Source organism: Xiphophorus couchianus, chromosome 14, assembly GCF_001444195.1.
Source record: "Xiphophorus couchianus chromosome 14, X_couchianus-1.0, whole genome shotgun sequence".
Classification (NCBI taxonomy): domain Eukaryota; kingdom Metazoa; phylum Chordata; class Actinopteri; order Cyprinodontiformes; family Poeciliidae; genus Xiphophorus; species Xiphophorus couchianus.
The window spans coordinates 6503380-6525547 of NC_040241.1; the positions used below are offsets into that span (position 1 = coordinate 6503380).

At 41.1% G+C, this 22168-nt stretch overlaps 5 protein-coding genes across 5 annotated transcripts; 3 read left to right on the forward strand and 2 right to left on the reverse strand.

The window, feature by feature from the left end:
• Positions 1–399: 399 nt before the first annotated feature.
• On the forward strand, positions 400–785 carry LOC114157226 (histone H4). The gene has a single exon (XM_028038091.1). It carries the CDS (start codon positions 422–424, stop codon positions 731–733), a length of 312 nt encoding a protein of 103 aa, XP_027893892.1. The 5' UTR covers positions 400–421; the 3' UTR covers positions 734–785.
• A 2299-nt stretch (positions 786–3084) lies between these two features.
• LOC114157218 (histone H2B 1/2-like) lies at positions 3085–3573 on the forward strand. The gene has a single exon (XM_028038082.1). The coding sequence runs from the start codon at positions 3112–3114 to the stop codon at positions 3487–3489; it is 378 nt and encodes a 125-aa protein (XP_027893883.1). The 5' UTR covers positions 3085–3111; the 3' UTR covers positions 3490–3573.
• Positions 3574–14948: 11375 nt separating this feature from the next.
• Positions 14949–15776, reverse strand: LOC114157207 (histone H3). The gene has a single exon (XM_028038069.1). The coding sequence runs from the start codon at positions 15634–15636 to the stop codon at positions 15226–15228; it is 411 nt and encodes a 136-aa protein (XP_027893870.1). The 5' UTR covers positions 15637–15776; the 3' UTR covers positions 14949–15225.
• On the forward strand, positions 15641–16438 carry LOC114157236 (histone H2A-like). Its single transcript, XM_028038101.1, has one exon. The coding sequence runs from the start codon at positions 15670–15672 to the stop codon at positions 16378–16380; it is 711 nt and encodes a 236-aa protein (XP_027893902.1). The 5' UTR covers positions 15641–15669; the 3' UTR covers positions 16381–16438.
• Positions 16439–18010: 1572 nt separating this feature from the next.
• On the reverse strand, positions 18011–18624 carry LOC114157235 (histone H4). Its single transcript, XM_028038100.1, has one exon. The coding sequence runs from the start codon at positions 18372–18374 to the stop codon at positions 18063–18065; it is 312 nt and encodes a 103-aa protein (XP_027893901.1). The 5' UTR covers positions 18375–18624; the 3' UTR covers positions 18011–18062.
• Positions 18625–22168: the final 3544 nt, after the last annotated feature.

Consider the following 22168-nt stretch of genomic DNA (forward strand, 5'->3'; position numbering starts at 1 on the left):
AGTCCTGAATGAAAACCTTCTTCTAAATGTTTCAAAGACTCAACAGAAGCTCATCTAACAAAGGAACAATGACCAGTACCAAACCAGAGCTACAGTGGATGGCTTAGGTCCAAAGTGTGACCCCTGGAAACATAAATTAGTCCCACCAGCACGAGTAGTTGATGAATAGATATAAAACTACACACATACAAGAACATTTTCACAACACTGGTATAAATTTAAATAACAGTGTAAAGAAGACTATTAAAAACGCAAATTAAGAAAAGCAGGAACTTTCTCGGCCGGTTTCAATAACTGGACTGGATCTGTGGAGCTCGGTTCCGCCCCTGTTCTCTTTCACGTCCGCAGTTCCCACATATAGGCGCCGTTTCCTCCTTCTGAGCCACATTGTCGCTTCAGGCTTTTCTTGAACGATACCAACATGAGCGGAAGAGGAAAAGGAGGCAAAGGTCTCGGTAAAGGAGGCGCCAAGCGGCACCGTAAAGTTCTCCGCGATAACATCCAGGGAATCACCAAGCCCGCTATCCGCCGTCTGGCTCGCCGCGGGGGAGTCAAGCGGATCTCCGGCCTCATCTACGAGGAGACCCGCGGTGTGCTCAAGGTCTTCCTGGAGAACGTCATCCGTGACGCCGTCACGTACACCGAGCACGCCAAGAGGAAGACCGTCACCGCCATGGACGTGGTGTACGCTCTGAAGAGGCAGGGCCGCACTCTGTACGGCTTCGGGGGTTAAACCGCTTCTTTACATAAATAAAACAAAACGGCCCTTTTAAGGGCCAAACACATTTCTTTAAGAAGCTGAATTTCCTTTTAGTGTGACTCTGATCTATAATCATAAACAAGCATAAGTAACTATTACAACAGAGCAAAGAACATTTCCAGACTATCTTGACTTCTTGCCACACTAAATGCAACTTGTAAAATCTGTAGTGTGGGAATTGATGACTATAATGTGTAGTAAATGAGTCAAAATGGCGTCTGTAGATTTTCTGCAATAAGACCAATCTCTTCAGTTCTGACTATCCTGAAATTTTTTCAGCTGCTCCGCTAGTTTCTAGCATTAGCTTGACAAACGCTCTAAAACCTGAATCAGGTTTGCTGTCAGTCATGATGGAATATAACCAGCACCATGATGGGAACCTCCTTTCCTTTTTTTTTTTGCTATTAGTAAAGTTAAATAAATTTATTTAATGAAATTCCCTATAAGTGTATAAAAAGAATGAAGACAACATTACTAATTCCAACACAAAAAATCTTTAATTTTCTTTTCTGCCCATTTTCTTGGGGCCTTACAAATAAAAAGAAGTCACTTTAGCATAGTTTTAGGGAGAAAAGAAATTCAACCTTTAGATTAGTTCATACACCTAACTAGTCTATTTAGTTAACCCAAACCTGGACTGGTCAATAGTTAAAGAATAATATTTGGGTGCATTTACCACCGCAGTAATTCTAGTGTGTAGAGCGGTTTTGTTCTTTTAGTATCAGTTCTTTTTGCATATTGCCTAATAAAGCTCATAATCATTAATTAATTAAATTAGTCCTGTTATTGTCCAACCACAGCTACGTTTTGAAAACATATCTGCAGCTCTAAGACGTTTTTGTTCCCTTCAGTCTTTCTTTCTGTGTTGCCAGATTCTCCACAAGAAGAACCGTTCTAGTCAGCTCATGAAGCGTATAGAGACGTTCTGCTGCAAAATATATATATATATATATACATATAATTGTTTTTGTTACATGTTATAAGCCTCAATGCTCATGACTCACAGTTCCTTTGTTCTTCCAGTTCAGTCATGCGATTGGTACCCAGGTAGTGTGTATAATCTGTGTTTCCATTGCAGGAACCAACAAGAGCAGAATGTCTGCAGCTCCTACAGTCTGTGTCATTCAGGCCATTCTCTCTTTCTCAGCTCCAAGAAGATTATGCAAGCAGAGGGTCACATGAAGTTTCAAAAACGCTTAGGAACGAAAGAAATTGTGTGAAACTTACAAATCTTATCATACAAGCCAATTGGAGTTTGGTCAGTATCAGTTCACACATAGTTAATGTCTGTGAATGATCAGCATACAGGAGGCTCAGACAGGTAAACACTGACCCAGGTTCTACTCATGAAAGGATTTTTCTTCTTCTGTCCTCTACAGGCTCATCCAGGAGAAGTGATCGCTGAAAATTAGTGACTTGATTCAATCTGTTAGGTCTTTTTTTGGTTAGAGGGAGTTTCTGGTTAAGTTCAATAGGAATCAGTTGGAAAGTATGGCTGTGACTTGGAATATGTGCGAACGGACTGAGGTGGCTTTTCTTTTTAAATCTTGCTTGAGACGACACACTTTAAATTGGCACTAAACAAAGAAACTGAATTCAAAACTGAATTGAATCGAAGACCCGGCACGAGTAAGGCCAGGACGCTGGCATGGAAAAAAAAAACACAAAACGATTACCATGTGGCTGATGTTTGTTGTTGCAAATAATCAAAATCCATTATCGTCAATCCAATTTCCATTTATTAGAAAACGGTCAGGAAACCAGAGAGGAATCCAAAGAATCGTTGGAACCATCCAGTTCCACTAAAAATGGTGCGTATGTTTATTTTCAATGATTAATTCCTAATTCAGCTAAAGTGTGTTCTAGTTTTTTTATTATTTAGAACTCATAGAAAAATGAATGTGGTGATCAAAGAAAATGAGGTATAAATCGAACAACTGAAACAACAGGTGTCTTAAAATAAAACGACACAGAAGACTCTTCTCTTCAGTCTGTGAGTGACTTAAACTTATTTGTTATCAAAAATAAATCAAATAACCAGAAAATGTGTCTGAATGTACTAAGTGTATTTATTTGCACACTAGTTTTCGGTTCTGGTCAGTTACAGAGTTCAGTTGAGAACAAAGAGGAACCGCCAGGATTTCCCGCTTCTTTCATTTTCTCGGCGCGCAAAGTTTAAAAATCCCACGTGATTTGTTTTTGAAGTCAGCGCTTTGAAGTTTACCCGCCGAGCGAAACAGCCAATCACAGCGGGGGGATGACGCAGCGCTATTTGCATGCTGGATGTATAACAGCGACCTCACCGCTGTCAGCGAGTCATTCGTTGCTGTCGGAACCAGCGAAGAGGAAAAATGCCCGAACCCGCCAAGTCCGCGCCCAAGAAGGGCTCCAAGAAAGCGGTCACCAAGACGGCCGCCGGCAAAGGAGGCAAGAAGAAGAGAAGGACCAGGAAGGAGAGCTACGCCATCTACGTGTACAAGGTGCTGAAGCAGGTCCACCCCGACACCGGGATCTCCTCCAAGGCCATGAGCATCATGAACTCCTTCGTCAACGACATCTTTGAGCGCATCGCCTCCGAGGCCTCCCGTCTGGCTCACTACAACAAGCGATCCACCATCACCTCCAGGGAGATCCAGACCGCTGTGCGCCTCCTGCTGCCCGGTGAGCTGGCCAAGCACGCCGTGTCCGAGGGAACCAAGGCTGTGACCAAATACACCAGCTCCAAGTAACCAGCTCTGCTGCTGATGCTCCAACCCAACGGCTCTTTTAAGAGCCACTCACTGCATCTGGAGAGCTTTGATTTATGCACTGAGACATTTAGAGTTATTAACCCTCCTGTTATGTTGCGGGTCAAATTGACCCGTTTTAAAGTTTAAAATATTTTTTTTAAATAGTTGGAAGTATTTTTTTTGCATGAAACTTTTTCTATTTGTCTTAATAGGTGCACGCTACAAATAAATTAAAAATTTATTCATTTTACACATTTGTACCAACCCCTAGGTCTACTTTTTACATAGATACTGTTTGGGTCAATTTGACCCGGTAGTCAGGTTAAAGTGCAAAAGAAGATTAAAAAATGTCCAATTCTATATGTTTCCTTGCAGCTATGAACCATATTTCACCACACAAACACAACACATGCACACACACAAACACACCCCACCACACCCCTACATGCGCATGTGCACGCCCACAAGCCGACTTTCTCACTATTCTCTTTACTTCACTAGGAAACTGCGAGAAAGCAGGTGTTCACACAACGTTTGACAGGAATCTTTTCTGTTCCTGTGGACAAACTCCACCCACACTGAGTGGACACTCAGCAGGAGTGGAGGAAAACATAAATACTCTCTGCATGACTAAATGATTTTTATCTGTTCTGGGTCCATTTGACCCAGAACAGTATGTGTGTCTCAAGTTAAAGATCACCCATTGAAAAAAAAAAAATGTAATATAAAAAAATTTATCAAAGATCAATTTCAAGGAAATTATAGTTTTTTATTTTTAGGTTTTTTTCAGTGGACATTAAAAATGTAAATTCCATTTTTTATGTCCAAATGAGTAAATGAGTAGGTTATCGTCATTGATCCTTAATTTTTGAGAAATAATAAAACATCATTGCACAAATATTGATTGAAATGGTTAGTATTGGAGTTACTAATCAGATACAAAAATGTTTTGGAGGAATTTTTTGGTTTCTGACACTATTGTATGATTAAACACTCCCTGGGTCAAATTGACCATGAACAATTTGGCTGTACCTCAGAAACGAACATAATAGGAGGGTTAAAATATGACATGTTTGTCCTGTGATGCTAAACTGGGAAGCTACAAGCAAAGTGACGGTGCAATCTAGCAAATGAAACTGTTTACTTTGCCATTGCAATCCACTTGTTGAATGAAAGTTGGTGGCATTAATGTTAATGAAGCATTTCAAAAGCTGCATAATTGTACGTTAAATTTATTTTAGATGTTTCTCAGACATGCAAAAAAAAAAAAGTAACTTCTTGACACTAACCTCACAAATATAAATATCTGTGAATAATCAGTTTTCTAATTTGTACAGATGCAGCATGTGAAGTTGATTTTTTTTTTTGTCAGAACGTAAACGTTGCTTTTCAAATCCCGTCTTTCATGTTTGCTACAATCTGAGCTCAGAGGAATGTGGACAAAACCTGCGTCGGTGTTCAGGTCCTGCAGCGGTGAGTGAAGGAGGTCAGCAGAGCGGAGAGTTTAGACGGCGCTGAGATTCTTCTGCAACATGACGGCATGTAAAACTACACCTGAAAAATATCAAATATTTTTTACAAACTTACCAGTTCTCTAGTGTTTTTCTTTTCTTTTTAAAGGTTAATCTTTTTTAAAATATGTTTTGTACACCAATGTTAAATTTCTGGAAAGTCTAATATATTTTATAAACTAACAGCTGCCATCATAGCTGGGTGTAGAACCCAGATGTGATGCTCTAATGACGAGTAGCACAACTTCAATATAGTTTTAGTAAGTAACTGCAATAAATGACACAAGTAAAAGTAACAAAGCATTTGGTGAAATGATTATTATTATTATTATTAACTACTGTTTGACTGATCATAATGTAATATTACCCATTTATTTCAGCAGACATGAATAACAATGACGTTATGTGCACTGTTAGGTATTTTAAAACCAAAAATGAAAAATATTAATACAAGACAACAAATAAAGGTTAGATGGAACCTAACAAACATTTAGCTGTGTATCATGTTTTATTTTTTTATGGATTAAAATCTGTTCTTCATTCAGTTAAGTTGCTTGACTCTCTTTCCAGGTTGAAGCTACATTTAAAGTTTTCAATGAATCACTTTGGGTTTCGCAACAATTGGATATTTAAGGTCTTTATTTTATGAATCGATTGCAATTGGTAGAATTGAATTTCTAAATGGAATAGTGGGACACCAATCAGTTTACTGGTTGAGCTGGAGTCCTTATAGCAAAAGTTTCCAATGAGACATTATGGTAAACAATGATAACAGCTGAGCCAGGTCACCTGCAACCAAAAATATTCTAGTTTTCTGAATGGCACTTGTTAGAAGTTCAAAGGTCCTTTGGTTTGTTTGTAAATTATATTCATAATGTGAATAATAAGAAAAATGTTTGGCAAATAAACAACAAAATTGCTCTGTGAATGGACGTACTAAGTTGGCCACAATTGTTGACTAAATGTTTTACTGACCAAACCTCTTTTCCACCTCGTTCTTCTTAAATAAGCCAGAGGCTATTATATTTTATATGTTTGTAACTTATTTATTTTAAGAGTACCATTCACAACATCACAATCTATTATTTGAACTTCAGCACCAGCAAGTATTTGTTTATATCTGTTTTCTTAATCTGCAATGGACTGGCGATCTGTCCAGGGTCCAGCCCTCATGACCCACTATAGGGATAAACGTGCGTGTATGATAATTAATGGATGGATGAATGTAATGTACATTTGTCTCCAAAATATTGATTTGATTCATGTTTTATGACTTTTGTTTGAGATAGATAGGGTGTAAAGATAGATAAATACATCTCCATAATGATTCCTTATTGTTGCTTATTTTAGATTGTTACTAATATAATTCTAAATAAAGATTTAATAAAGATTTAAAAATAAAAAAGGGACATACCACGTGACATATCACGTTTTGTAGCCATTTCTTTACTGTTTAATTTGTATTTTTAATGTTGAAAGTGTTCTTGGTGTTTTGAAAGGCGTTGTCAAATAAAATACATTATTATTCTAATTATTATAACACGGTTGGTACAGGAAATATTGTCACTAGCGCCCCCTTCATTTCCGGAATGAAATAGTCATAAGGTATGAGACTGACAGTGGTCCGTCCCGCCCCTTTCCGTTTGCTGCAGCGAGGTGAACTTGGAATTTTTAGCAACATAAAATAAAGTTTCACAATGTTCACCAAAAACTAACTTGTGTTAGGGACTGTTAAAGTCTCCCAAGCTATTTAAATTCCTGTCAAAACTTTGTAGATGTTTTTTTTTTCATGCATTTACAATCAATAAATGAAGGACTGTATTAGTGGATTTTATTACATATTATTTTCTTATTATTTGGTGGAAGCTTTACATAAGCCCATTGGGCGTTGGCATCTTCCTGCATTGTTTTTTTCTTTTTTCTTCATAAAATTAAAAACTAAAAACTGCAGCTTTCCCATTCATTTCCAATCCACCAGCAACTTCTGTCTAGAGTCCATGGAATAGTCGTTCAAAATACCAATAAAACAAATTACATGGTTTATGACAAACTAGAACTGGAACTTTTATGTCTTTTTCTCTGACCGTTTCCCGCCGTGTTCCTTGGGATTCATGGGATTCATGAAGATCTTTGGTCTCTCCATTCTCTGAAAATCCTCTGATTCAGTTATGAAACAAATGGATTGATGCTGACATTACAGACAATACAACTATTTCCATATAAAATGGCCTCAATTTGTTTCAACTAGATGTGATTATTTGGTGTCAGAGCCAAGGGACCAGGATCACCTGAAACTAAAACAGTAAGAGCAAAACAAAATAACCATGAACTAAAATGGAGACTCATTTCAGAGTTCTTGAGACACTGCCCCCTAGTGTGCAGGGGCACACTTGGGGGCAGTCACCCTAATCAGTCACCCTAACACTGTATAACCCCCCCACCCACTCCCCACCAGCCCAATTTCAATATGGGGGCGGGGGGCTGGTTGGTCAGTGTGGTAGATTTCTCAAACACTGACATCATCATCATTCCATAGATGAAGGAAAACTGTGATGTCACAACTAGAGTCATGCTTGTGATGTCATCAGCACTGTATGTATGTAGCAAACTGCTACCTTCTTGTCATAGCTTCCTGCACTACTGACGAGTTCAGACGTACGCAAAGCGCTTTCAGAAGGAGATTGTTTGCAGAAAAAGACAGATTTGAACCAGCACTGTTTTGTATAAACATGTCATATCCAACACAACAATACTCCAACGGTGGGATGAGACCCCAGCAGTCAGATTTTATAGCTGAACAACAGCAGCAAGGCTGGGAAGAGAACAGACCTGTGATGGACTTCCAGAGAGAGATCCAAAGACTCGGATCTCTTTTTGAAATGGAGAGAGCGAAATGGTTTGACGAGACCCAAAAGCTGGCCTCCACCCAAAAAGTACTACAGGAGACAAAAAATGAGCTGCAGAGGCAGAAAACTCTTAAGGAGATTTTCATGAAAATGAGCAGAGAGTTAAAGACAGAACTAGAGGCAGTAAAGACGTTTAGCAGTCCAGAAGCTATAAACGCTTCTGACAAGATGCAGCTGAACTATAATGATGACAACAAGGAGAAACGTCTGCAGAGAGAGCTAGATCAGATGACGACTTCTTACCAACACCTGAAATGGACGTATGAAGCTGATGTTTCTACGCTAAGACAACAAAACAAGGATTACCAGCTCGAAATAACTCGTTTGAACGAAGCACATCTGGAAAAAGCCAGGAACGACCTTGAGCTCATCAACACACTGAGAGCAGAAAAAGAAAGTCTGGACCAGAGAAGGAGAGAAGAGTTGTCTGTCCTGCAACAACAATCCAATCAGACAATAAGACATCTTAAAAGTATTCTGGATCTGGCTACTATTTCTTTTGAGGGACTTAAAGCCAGACATGAAGTCGAAGTTTCTGGCCTGATGCAGCAGGCAGACATTTTGAAGCAGGATGTAGCTAAAGAGAGGGAAGCTTCCTCACTGAAAATCATGGAGCTTGAAGATGAGAAGAAACATCTTATAAAAGAACTAACTGACTTCCAGAAACTGCACTCTGGCTGTGAGTTTAGTTTCAAAATGGAGCAGGAAAAAATGAAATCTCACCTTAAAGACGGAAATGAATTTGAACCACCAGGAAAAAACATGGCAAAGTGTCAAGAAGGAAATGAAAAAGACACAAACAGCATTTCTGACTCTGCAGCCAAAAATCAGGACCATCACTTAGAAGAAACACTGGAAGAGGACATTGATGTTCCTCATGGATCGAACAAGGAGGCAAATAATTTTATGGTAGAGAGAGATCCTGAGGCCACAGACATGAGAGACAGCTGTGTGGCAAATCAGTCAGAGGAACCAGTGGAGGCAGCGGGCAAGAAAACATCCGTATGGAAAAGGATACAGGACAGTTTTAAGCTAAAAAAATCACAACAGAAGAAGAGCAAGAAAACATCTTAATAGAGCAACTAGGAGAAAATGTCTAGAGAATTTCTGAACCGTTTGCAAAACCCCCCAAAAAATCTCTTATTTTAGACCAGAACAAAAAAAATGGCCGTGGGTTTTCTCCGGGTGCTCCGGTTTCCCCCCAGGATTTCAAAAATGATGTAAATTGGGGTGATTGACTATAATGAACATTGTCCTCAAGAAAGGTAGCATTAATTTCTAGAAAACTGAATTTGCAAACGGTTCAGATTAGAGAAACATAATGTCAGGTGAGAGTTGCTCTCCACAGGTTGCTCTCCACAAGTTGCTCTCCACACGTTGCTCTCCACACGTTGCTCTCCACACGTTGCTCTCCACAGGTTGCTCTCCACAAGTTGCTCTCCACAGGTTGCTATCCACAGGTTGCTCTCCACACGTTGCTCTGCACACGTTGCTCTCCACGGGTTGCTCTCCACAAGTTGCTCTCCACACGTTGCTCTCCACACGTTGCTCTCCACACGTTGCTCTCCACAGGTTGCTCTCCACACGTTGCTCTCCACAAGTTGCTCTCCACACGTTGCTCTCCACAAGTTGCTCTCCACACGTTGCTCTCCACAGGTTGCTCTCCACACGTTGCCTTTTGTCACCAGTGTCTAGATGCAGTCAAGGTTTTGATGGGATCCGTTTTAGTTGCCTTAGCGTCGCGTCTCTGCTTTTTGCAGATGTGATGAGGTCCTATTGGCTTCAACAGCTGTGAGCAAATAAACTTTGTTGTCGGCCTAACAAGGCGAATGCCTGAACTGGAAAAGGAGTGGCCCTTGCTGGCCCTTGCTGGCTCTTGGTGGCCCTTGGTGGCCCTTGCTGGCTCTTGCTGGCTCTTGGTGGCCCTTGCTGGCTCTTGGTGGCCCTTGGTGGCCCTTGGTGGCCCTTGGTGGCCCTTGCTGGCCCTTGCTGGCCCTTGGGGCCCTTGGTGGCCCTTGGTGGCCCTTGGTGGCCCTTGCTGGCCCTTGCTGGCCCTTGGTGGCCCTGCCCATTCAGATTTCTGGCTCCCCACAAGACAGACTATGAAGATACTTTGAACTAACCAATAGCATACAAAGCTAATGCTGATGTTACACCAGTGAGTCACTAAGGAGAGTCTTGAAGCTCAGCACAGATGGACAGAGTACAGAAAAGATGTTGCAGTTTTTTTACAAATAATCATGCAAGTTGACTAATGTTGTTGTATCCACAAAATGTTGGCTAGATGATGACTAGTTAATTAATGCCAATATATCATGAAATGCCTGTTAACATGAATATTAATGTTGCTGTTAACCCATGTAATATTCCTTGATAGATAGTTGTTGCCAGGAATAAACCCAGTTCTCTTTATTTTCTTTGCAAAAGTTGTTCTCACTGTTGCTTTTGATATATTTCAAAGAAATGTTTATTGTCACAACAGAAGGAGCAAAGAGTCGGAGAGGAGACAACAGACCAGAGGTCAGCAGCAGGACCATGATGTAGGATCTTCTGTTACCTGAGAATAATTTGCTTAAGACGAGCAAATTATTACTTATTAATAATCTGCTTATTACTAAGATAAGTAATAAGCAAATTATTACTTACCTTAGTAATAATCTGCTTATTACTAAGATAGGTAATAAGCAAATTATTACTTATTAATAATTTGTTTATTACTAAGATAAGTAATAAGCAAATTATTACTTACCTTATTAATAATCTGCTTATTACTAAGGTAAGTAAAAGCAAATTATTACTTATCATGCAGATAAGTAATAATTTGCTTATTCCCTAATTTCCACCCATACAAACACAAAACCAACACAATGCTTATGACCCACACAAATACAGGCTACAAGCACACAAATGTAGACACGTTGTGTGTCTGACCCACACAAAGACAAACACACACAATGTTACACAGCCACACACACAAACATATATTCCTACATAGCTTATTTCTTACAAATTACACTAAATTATAAAAATAGTCAAATAAACCTTACCTAGTAGATATGAACTCTCCTCTTGCCGGTTCTCAGGCTCAGATTCTGTCTGTGACACCCAGAGGAGGTGAAATGATCCCATACGCTCCATTTCTTTTCTTTTTGCAAATATTTCTGACAAAATGTAACTGTCTAAAAGTCTGTTACACAAATTCTCTGTTTAATTTTTAGCTTCACATTTAGATATGGAAAAAGTGTGAGCCACAAAAAAACCCCAAGCAGTTTTGAATCTGAACTCAGATCCAGAACCGCACAGCATTCTGGGAGATGTAGGCTGAGGCATGACTTTAGCGGTTCTTCCTCGCTCTCTCTTTGGTTACCTAGCAACTTAGTCATTCTTTGGTTACCTAGCAACGACCTTTTGCGTAACTTGCGCAGCAGCAGTTTCAGGTTTGGCCACTGTGCCTCATAACTGGAAAAACAAATTAAAAAAACAAACATGTGGAGTTAAAACTGGATAAAATAGGACATTTCACGTCACCAGTTTATAGTATTTTGGATAATTAAAACAAAAGACTAATAAATAATGATCAATATTAACAATTATTGACAGACTGATGTGAAATACTTTTACTGCTATGAGTTTTTCAGCTTTATTGTCCAGCTTACATTCAATAGAGATCTAAAAAACTCGTTTCCTTCCCTTGTGAAGTGACGTTTACATATGTAGCCTGGGAATTACTGAGCCTCACAGGACACAATAACTGGGGTCCTTAATGTGCAGAATATTTTATTTCCAGTTGAGACAGATTAAACAAAGCTGTCATTAAAATACTGACAGCTTATCGCATAAATGAGAATGTACCGACATATTTCAACAAGTGATGTATATATTTACCAATTTTCTGCCAAATCTGTCTCCCGCAGATGAAACACTCACAGTTCACATCCACGTTCGGCACGTAGCTTAGCAACACAGGAAGACAACAAGATGCATTTCCTGCCCCGTCTTGGGAAACAGCATTGAAACACTGCTCTCTGGTGGTCAAAATGTGCAGCACCCGAGACCAACTACCTGCACATATTTAAATATAAAGAACAAATAAAATTACATAACTGAACCGAAACAATTCGACATAACATTTATTTCTGTCCAGAGTTGCAAAATCCTAAATGTTCTTCATAGAGTGAAGCTCTGGATTGTGTAGTGACTAAACCATGTTTTAAAAACAAAAGATCTCCCACGCTCACTTTGTACAAATTTCAGACAGACAAATCCTGACATACTTGTGTGACAAATACATGACTGTATTTTCAATTTCATAGATCAACCACTCAACCGTAATCAGTCATTTTTAGACATTCCTAAGTTCTCAAGTCCAGTACAAGAAATCTGGACGTCTTTTGTTGTTTCTTCAGGACGTTTTTCAGCAATTCGCACCTTGATAAAGGAGACCAGATCACCTCACGTAACGTCGTCAGGGACAACAAAGACCCAAACACTGAGCTGAATAGCCGATAGGACTGCACCATTATTAACTTTATGGCCCTATTAGAATCAGAATACAGTCCGACTCTACTGGCCATGTTTGTGGACACAAACAATGCAGATGGGCAGAAGATTAAAATGCTGCAAATGTGCCTAAGTTGTTTCTCAGTAGAGTAGCTACTCGAGTTATAATGTGCATCTATTATGTTCCTTGAGGAGACAGCCTGGGGGAAGGAGGTGAAGTTTCTACGGCTACTGAATAGAAACTCAGTGGCCACACTACAGAAACAAGCTCAGTGGTTATGTTGGTTGTAAAAGCCTTCCAGAAAAACAGTGAGGGGGGAAAATGTAGGAAAATCTGCAACATGATGTTCTGGGATCTGTTACGCACACAGAGACATAAAATAGTGGAGGTGGTCAGATTTGAACATGGGAACATTCTGTTGATTTAATTTTTTATGGACTATCATTACTTTTAATTGCTGTAATGCTGTGAAAAAGTTACATTGGTGGAAAAAGGCCCTGAGAGATTATGAGGAAAGTTTCTGTTTTTCTCCTAACAGAGAGGTTCATCCTCTCCACATGCGACCAGCATCAGTATCACTTTGTCAGTGGATCTTTCACCTGGAGCGAAGCTCAGGCCTACTGCAGACAGAAACACACAGACCTGGCCACCATCCAGAGTTTCACAGAAGTGGAGCGAGTTTAGGAAACGCTTTCATCTGCTGGTCACACATCGGAGGTCTGGATCGGTTTGTACAGTGAGATGGACTGGAGGTGGTCTGATGGTTTCACAGGGAGCGGGGCTGAATACAGGGACTGGGAAACCTCTGATGATGAACCAGATTTTTATTATGCCTACCAGTTCTGTGTGTTGATTGCTGACAATGGCAAATATTGGGATGATTCCTGCAGCATCTCGTACCCATTTATCTGCTACAACGGTAATGAGAAGCAACTACTACATTCAGTTCTAACAAAGACTTGATCATAAAATGTACAAATGCTGCTTGTTTTCATTCTCTACTGCAGGCACACAGGAGAATCCTGAATATGTTCTGGTCAATGAACCCAGATCCTGGTCCGATGCTCAGACGTACTGCAGGCAGAACTTCAGAGACCTGGCTACCATCAGGAACCACACAGAAAACCAGAGAGCTCAAAGTTTGCTTCCTAGTCCGGCCTTTGTATGGATTGGTCTGTTTAGAGATCCAAACTTTCACTGGTCTGATGGGAGCAGATTTGTCTACAGAAACTGGGCAGACGTTTTCAACGTAATAGGCTCCAACAGAATCATTTGTGGAGTCACATGGAGTCCAGGGCAATGGAGGTTTCGCTCATGTGAAACAAAAAGGTCATTTGTTTGCCACAGCCTCCCAGGCAAGTGTTTAAATGGTATTTACTTATTGATGTGCATGTAGGACAACATGAGCTGCAGTTTTAAGTGTAGCTTCATTTTTCTTGTTTAAAACGTAGAAATGAAACGGCTTGTGAAGCTGAGACTGAAGACTGAGGACTCTGTCAATCTGAACGATCCGCTTGTGATGGCAAACATACTGAAAAAGGTAAAGTTTGAAGATTAAAAAAAAAAAATGACAGTCCTTTGGAGCACTAATCAACCTAATCAACCCATCCCCCAAACCCATACTTCACTCACCAGCTGCAGGACAGACTGAATGAGAATGGAACGAGTGGAACCACCTTGAAATGGAGAGAGCAGCCTGACGGAGACGTCTTTAAGAAGAAGAAGGCCGAACTCTGAGTTATTAATCTCAACTTAGTACGATATAAATCTGGTTATATCTCTGGTCACTGGCAGTTCAAATGTAATCATATAGCCTCAATCTGTAATGTGTGTTTTTTTATGATTTTGTAATAATGAAAAATTAGCTTTAGAATTTAATTTTTTTAAATTTTATTTTTTATATATATTTTGGATCACAGTCTTGACTTTAATCTGATGTAGAATTTATAGAAGTAGGTAAAGATTGACGGGTTGAGGCAAGAAACTCATCACCAAAGATTCATGATTCAATCAAAGGTCTGTTTTGCTGCTTTGAACTAATCTGAGCTTCTTTTGGTTCGATCCACTGGATTGGATCAAAAGTCACACAATCACTGGATTGTGTGACTTTTGTCAAACTCTTATTCTACGTGTGTATATTAATAATAAACTTATTTTGTCCCAAGTCTCTGTAATGTTATATGTCACTGGAGGAAAAAGGCAGAGAGGAAAATGACTGCATTATTCTGATTATGAGTTCTGTTGAACGGCAGCAGCTCTGGAGCCAAAATAGATTTAAAACAATGTGAAAACATCAGGAAGCAGCAATGAGACCTTTTGTATAGAAGAATAGTTTGAACTGTATTTAATAATCTAAGTTAAGTTGCATGAACATATGGTGCTTAATTTAACACTTGGTTTAGTACTTTGTGATACTAAAGCTAGTATATTGTTTAACTACAACATTTAGTTATGGGGAACATAAAATGAGGAAAAGGAGCAAAAATATAAACTGAAGTGATGTTTCCTTCATATGGTGATGGAGGTTCAGATGTGACTGAGAAAGAAATAAAACAACTTTATTTCTACAGAAATCAGATTCAGGCTTGAAGTTATGGATCAACATTCAGTTTTTATGCACAATGGTGGTGATATAAGATAAAACAGCTTATTTTATTTAGGACAAAAGTAAACTTGTAGATCTGTGTGAAAAGAAAAAAAAAATCTCCAGATTTGTCTGTATAAAGCAGGAAAGTTTAAGACGCAACAGGAAGAGCTGTTAAACTGGGTGTGTGTGGCTCTTAAAAGAGCCGTTGTGTGTTTGTTGGAGCTGCAGCCTCTAAGCTCTCTCTCCGCGGATGCGGCGGGCCAGCTGGATGTCTTTGGGCATGATGGTGACCCTCTTGGCGTGGATGGCGCACAGGTTGGTGTCCTCGAACAGACCCACCAGGTAGGCCTCGCTGGCCTCCTGCAGAGCCATGACGGCGGAGCTCTGGAAGCGCAGGTCGGTCTTGAAGTCCTGAGCGATCTCTCGGACCAGACGCTGGAAGGGCAGCTTGCGGATCAGCAGCTCCGTCGACTTCTGGTAGCGACGGATCTCCCTCAGAGCCACGGTACCGGGCCTGTAGCGGTGAGGCTTCTTCACGCCGCCGGTAGCCGGAGCGCTCTTCCTGGCTGCCTTGGTGGCCAGCTGCTTCCTGGGGGCTTTGCCTCCGGTGGATTTACGGGCGGTCTGCTTGGTTCTGGCCATGATTCTGCTTCTCTGCTCGGGATCAGGAGAGAAATGTGGCGAACCGCCGAGGCTCCGCTGCTCTTAAGCTGCGGCTCTGGGCGTCTCTCTGTGACGCTGCAGCTCCGCTCCGGATCCTGGTTGGTTAGCGGCTCCTCCTGGAGCTCAGCGCCGCCCAGAGGCGTCGCCTCCCGGCTTAATGTCCGCCGCTCATTGGAGGAAGCTGCGTTCAAAAAGTCCGCCTCTCCGTCCCGCTCTGCTGGGAGCTTTTCTGGTTGGTCGCCAGCATCGTCCCGCTCCTCTCCGCGGACATATAAAGCAGCTTTCAGCCGCTGCTGGTCACATTTTCTTGAGTCTGCAGAAACAAGAAGCAACAAAATGAGTGGCCGCGGAAAGACCGGAGGGAAAGCCCGAGCGAAGGCCAAGACCCGCTCCTCTAAAGCCGGACTCCAGTTCCCGGTGGGCCGCGTTCACAGGCTGCTGCGCAAAGGCAACTACGGAGAGCGGGTCGGTGCCGGAGCCCCCGTCTACCTGGCCGCTGTGCTCGAGTATCTGACCGCTGAGATCCTGGAGCTGGCTGGGAACGCCGCCCGCGACAACAAGAAGACCCGCATCATCCCCCGTCACCTGCAGCTGGCCGTCCGCAACGACGAGGAGCTCAACAAGCTGCTGGGTGGAGTCACCATCGCTCAGGGTGGAGTGCTGCCCAACATCCAGGCGGTGCTGCTGCCCAAGAAGACCGAGAAGGCCGCCAAGGCCAAGTAAACCTGCTGCTGCTGTTGCTCAGCAACAAACACACAACGGCTCTTTTAAGAGCCACACACTTTACTGTAAGAGCTCTGACTGCTGCTGCTGCTGTAACAAACATGTTTTTATCATAAGCATCCAATTTTCTCAAAACACAGAACTTATGAAATCTTGATATTACTTTTTTTCACTTCTAGAATTAAAGTTTTATTTATGTCAGATTACTTTTAAAGATTGCTTGTGATTATGGGCCAGTTTTATTGGGAATTAATTGAATAATTGCACAAAAAGCCTAATTAAATAACCACTTGGTTATTCTACTGAAATGACAGAATTTTCTCTCTTAATCTTTATGTTTCTCCAAAACCTACAAAAGGAAAAACATGCAGTGACTATAATGGCTGATGTGTAAAACTAATAAATGTTTGATATAATAAAGGTCTAAATATCTTAACAAATGAACCTGAACCAAACCAGATCTTAGGTATTTTTATTTAAAACAGCATCTCAGCAGCGCTTCATAAGGTGCACATATTAATAATCATTATTCATAACCACAGTAATATCTATAGAGGAGTCAGTAGAAGTTTTATTGTAAAACATTTAACCAGTCCATCCGCAATGTTTGATATGTTATGCTCTGTTTTCTGTTATGGTTGGTAAAACTTAAAACTCAATATCTCATCACACAGAACTAGAATTTACTGAAACTATAAAAGCTGCAATCTGTAGGTCCAAATGAGGATTGGGCCTCATTTAGATTTCTGGTTTGAAGCATCTCTGTAAAAACTGTTTCCCCTTCATGTTTTCTGATAGTTTTCTTAAAAGTTTGTTTTTATTTACTTTGCATTGGGATTTGAAAACTTCCTATATGGGTTTAATGTATGTTGATGGACGTTCACCAGTTAGTTTTCAGTGTTTAAATCCTCACAGTGGTGGTTCAATTCTTTAGCAGCATCATTAGAGCAGGTTTGTACTTTAATAGCTAAAAGTACAAGTTTAACAGCATTTAAGTCGAACATCAACAACCAGAACATGAAGTAATTGATGAAACAAAATAGGATATTAATTACTTTGTGAACAATGTTGTAGATTTAAATGGACTTTAAGAAAACTGGCAACATTACCAGTTCTGTTTGTTATCAGGAAGTATAATCATTATAACCTTTAACTAGGAGTACTAGGTTTTCGATTTCTCCCCAGACTTACTGAAACAGGGCCAAAAGAACCAACGACTCTGATGGCTCAAATTAGCATCCATTCTTCAATTGTAAATGTGGTCGTTGACCGTCAGGCCAGAAGGTAGGAGTGTGAATAGTCCATGTTGGGGGTGGGTATCTATGATACCTGCAGGAGATCAGATCTCCTGTAGGTAATGCTCTTCAGTCTAGTTTTGAAGCATACATGAAGTGTTTTTGGAGAGATGTGACCTTTTGCAGCTGATGTTGTGCTGCATTATCCAGTCTAAGGAACAATTGTGCAACTGTGAGATGCGTTGAGGCTATTACCAGGGTACTTAAAATCCTTCAGGTCATTTGGACCATCTCTAGACTGCATAGGAGTGGCGTCAACGTGGACTAACTCCAGCGCTTCTAGTGTTAAGAGATTCCTTTAGCTATGAAAACTAGAAACTTCAGCTCGTTAGAAATGTGTTTGGCCCTTAAAAGGGCCGTTTTGTTTTATTTATGTAAAGAAGCGGTTTAACCCCCGAAGCCGTACAGAGTGCGGCCCTGCCTCTTCAGAGCGTACACCACGTCCATGGCGGTGACGGTCTTCCTCTTGGCGTGCTCGGTGTACGTGACGGCGTCACGGATGACGTTCTCCAGGAACACCTTGAGCACACCGCGGGTCTCCTCGTAGATGAGGCCGGAGATCCGCTTGACTCCCCCGCGGCGAGCCAGACGGCGGATAGCGGGCTTGGTGATTCCCTGGATGTTATCGCGGAGAACTTTACGGTGCCGCTTGGCGCCTCCTTTACCGAGACCTTTACCTCCTTTTCCTCTTCCGCTCATGTTGGTATCGTTCAAGAAAAGCCTGAAGGGACAATGTGGCTCAGAAGGAGGAAACGGCGCCTATATGTGGGAACTGCGGACGTGAAAGAGAACAGGGGCGGAACCGAGCTGCACAGATCCAGTCCCGTTATTGGAACCGGCCGAGAAAGTTCCTGCTTTTCTTAATTTGAGTTTTTATGTTGGATTTCTGGTACAATTATTTTTTTAATCACTGCCTTTATACGCTTATCGAATTCAACATTTTTTCTAATGTTCACTTAAAAATCTTAAAAATATGTTTAACTAAATCACATTTTTAATGAAATAATCTTTACTAATGATCTTTTGTTCCTTACACAGAACGTGTTAAACGATTTCAGTCATAATGAAGAGCATTTTTATGTGTTTTCATTGGAAAGGAAATAAAAATTTCAGTTGCAGGTAAATAGTTCAATCTTCTCTTCATTTCTCAAATCCAGTGCATCAGTTTGAGTTGATTTTTTTTCTGCTTACATGGCAGCAACTTGCTCATATACAATTGTTCTTTAAATACAGTTGGACAAATAACCACATTGTGCAATTTAAAAATTGTGTGCAATCTCAACATGTGGCTTGGTTATAGGCAGCAGCAGCAGTAGGTGTAATGCTGAGAGAAAAGTCATTTCAATCTGTTGGTAGATTTAATTCAATTTACTGTAAGGACAGGATTTACTCTACAGAGAATAAATGGAGGCTCTAAAAAGAGCCTTTTGTGCTCTGAGTGCAGGTTGAAGCAGCTGTTTACTTCTTGGCCCGTTTAGCGGCTTTGGGCTCCTTGGCGAGCTTGAAGGAGCCGGAGGCCCCCGTGCCCTTAGTCTGGCTCAGGGTCCCTTTGGTGACCAGCTTGGTGACGGCGGTGTTGATGCGCTTGTTGGCCTTGCTCACGTCCACTCCTTTCTCGGCCAGCACCTTCTCGAGGGCCGCCAGGGACATCCATCCCCTGGCGCTCCTTGGACTCGGCCAGCCACGATGAGTTTCGGGAGGCTGGGTCCGTCCTGCTTGGCCCGGGGAGCGGACTTCTTCTTGTTTTACAAAGTTCATATATTTGATTATAATACCAGTCATGTTTCCTAAACATGAGACTTACAGCTGACTGGTCCAAAATGTTTCAATATGCTCTCACCAAAATGTTTAGGAGGATGTCAGAAATGTACCTTCATAGCGGTGCAGGGCGGCCATTTCCTGCACGTGATGACAAGATGTCTGATCATCGATGGCTCCAGTATTAAGAATGAACTGAGACGTTACTGTTTAATGTAAATGTTAATAAAATAAGTCCTATCACAATCACGTGCTCTAAATCAGTGTGGTGTCATGCAGCTCTCTGTATTTAGTTTGTGCAGCCAGAGGAAACTGCTGTATTTCTTTTCTTGCTTTTTATACGTTGTATTTTCCTTTTTGTGCATTTACTCTGTTATTTTAGAGATTGCCACATTTCAGCAGTAGCTACCTAATGTTTGGTACGCATATGTTCTGATTTCTGAACAAAAGTAAGGAAATATGACAGCTTTGTTTAATCTGTCTCAACTGGAAATAAAATATTCTGCACATTAAGGACCCCAGTTATTGTGTCCTGTGAGGCTCAGTAATTCTCAGGCTACATTTGTAAACGTCACGTCACAAGGGAAGGAAACGAGTTTTTTAGATCTCTATTGAATGTAAGCTGGACAATATAGTTGAAAAACTCATAGCAGTAAAAGTCTGTCAATAATTGTTAATATTGATCATTATTTATTAGTCTTTTGTTTTAATTATCCAAAATACTATAAACTGGTGACGTGAAATGTCCTATTTTATCCAGTTTTAACTCCACATGTTTGTTTTTTAATTTGTTTTTCCAGTTATGAGGCACAGTGGCCAAACCTGAAACTGCTGCTGCGCAAGCTAGCAAAAGGTTGTTGCTAGGTAACCAAAGAATGACTAAGTTGCTAGGTAACCAAAGAGAGAGCGAGGAAGAACTGCTAAAGTCATGCCTCTGCCTACATCTCCCAGAATGCTGTGCGGTTCTGGATCTGAGTTCAGATTCAAAACTGCTTGGGGTTTTTTTGTGACTCAAACTTTTTCCATATATAAATGTGAAGCTAAAAATTAAACAGAGAATTTGTGTAACAGACTTTTAGACAGTTACATTTTGTCAGAAATATTTACAAAAAGAAAAGAAATGGAGCGTATGGGATCATTTCACCTCCTCTGGGTGTCACAGACAGAATCTGAGCCTGAGAACCGGCAAGAGGAGAGTTCATATCTACTAGGTAAGGTTTATTTGACTATTTTTATAATTTAGTGTAATTTGTAAGAAATAGGCTATGTAGGAATATATGTTTGTGTGTGTGGCTGTGTAACATTGTGTGTGTTTGTCTTTGTGTGGGTCAGACACACAACGTGTCTACATTTGTGTGCTTGTAGCCTGTATTTGTGTGGGTCATAAGCATTGTGTTGGTTTTGTGTTTGTATGGGTGGAAATTAGAGAATAAGCAAATTATTACTTATCTGTATGATAAGTAATAATTTGCTTATTACTTATCTTAGTAATAAACAAATTATTAATAAGTAATAATTTGCTCGTCTTAAGCAAATTATTCTCAGGTAACAGAAGATCCTACATCATGGTCCTGCTGCTGACCTCTGGTCTGTTGTCTCCTCTCCGACTCTTTGCTCCTTCTGTTGTGACAATAAACATTTCTTTGAAATATATCAAAAGCAACAGTGAGAACAACTTTTGCAAAGAAAATAAAGAGAACTGGGTTTATTCCTGGCAACAACTATCTATCAAGGAATATTACATGGGTTAACAGCAACATTAATATTCATGTTAACAGGCATTTCATGATATATTGGCATTAATTAACTAGTCATCATCTAGCCAACATTTTGTGGATACAACAACATTAGTCAACTTGCATGATTATTTGTAAAAAAACTGCAACATCTTTTCTGTACTCTGTCCATCTGTGCTGAGCTTCAAGACTCTCCTTAGTGACTCACAGGTGTAACATCAGCATTAGCTTTGTATGCTATTGGTTAGTTCAAAGTATCTTCATAGTCTGTCTTGTGGGGAGCCAGAAATCTGAATGGGCAGGGCCACCAAGGGCCAGCAAGGGCCAGCAAGGGCCACCAAGGGCCACCAAGGGCCCCAAGGGCCAGCAAGGGCCAGCAAGGGCCACCAAGGGCCACCAAGGGCCACCAAGGGCCACCAAGAGCCAGCAAGGGCCACCAAGAGCCAGCAAGAGCCAGCAAGGGCCACCAAGGGCCACCAAGAGCCAGCAAGGGCCAGCAAGGGCCACTCCTTTTCCAGTTCAGGCATTCGCCTTGTTAGGCCGACAACAAAGTTTATTTGCTCACAGCTGTTGAAGCCAATAGGACCTCATCACATCTGCAAAAAGCAGAGACGCGACGCTAAGGCAACTAAAACGGATCCCATCAAAACCTTGACTGCATCTAGACACTGGTGACAAAAGGCAACGTGTGGAGAGCAACCTGTGGAGAGCAACGTGTGGAGAGCAACGTGTGGAGAGCAACTTGTGGAGAGCAACGTGTGGAGAGCAACTTGTGGAGAGCAACGTGTGGAGAGCAACCTGTGGAGAGCAACGTGTGGAGAGCAACGTGTGGAGAGCAACGTGTGGAGAGCAACTTGTGGAGAGCAACCCGTGGAGAGCAACGTGTGCAGAGCAACGTGTGGAGAGCAACCTGTGGATAGCAACCTGTGGAGAGCAACTTGTGGAGAGCAACCTGTGGAGAGCAACGTGTGGAGAGCAACGTGTGGAGAGCAACGTGTG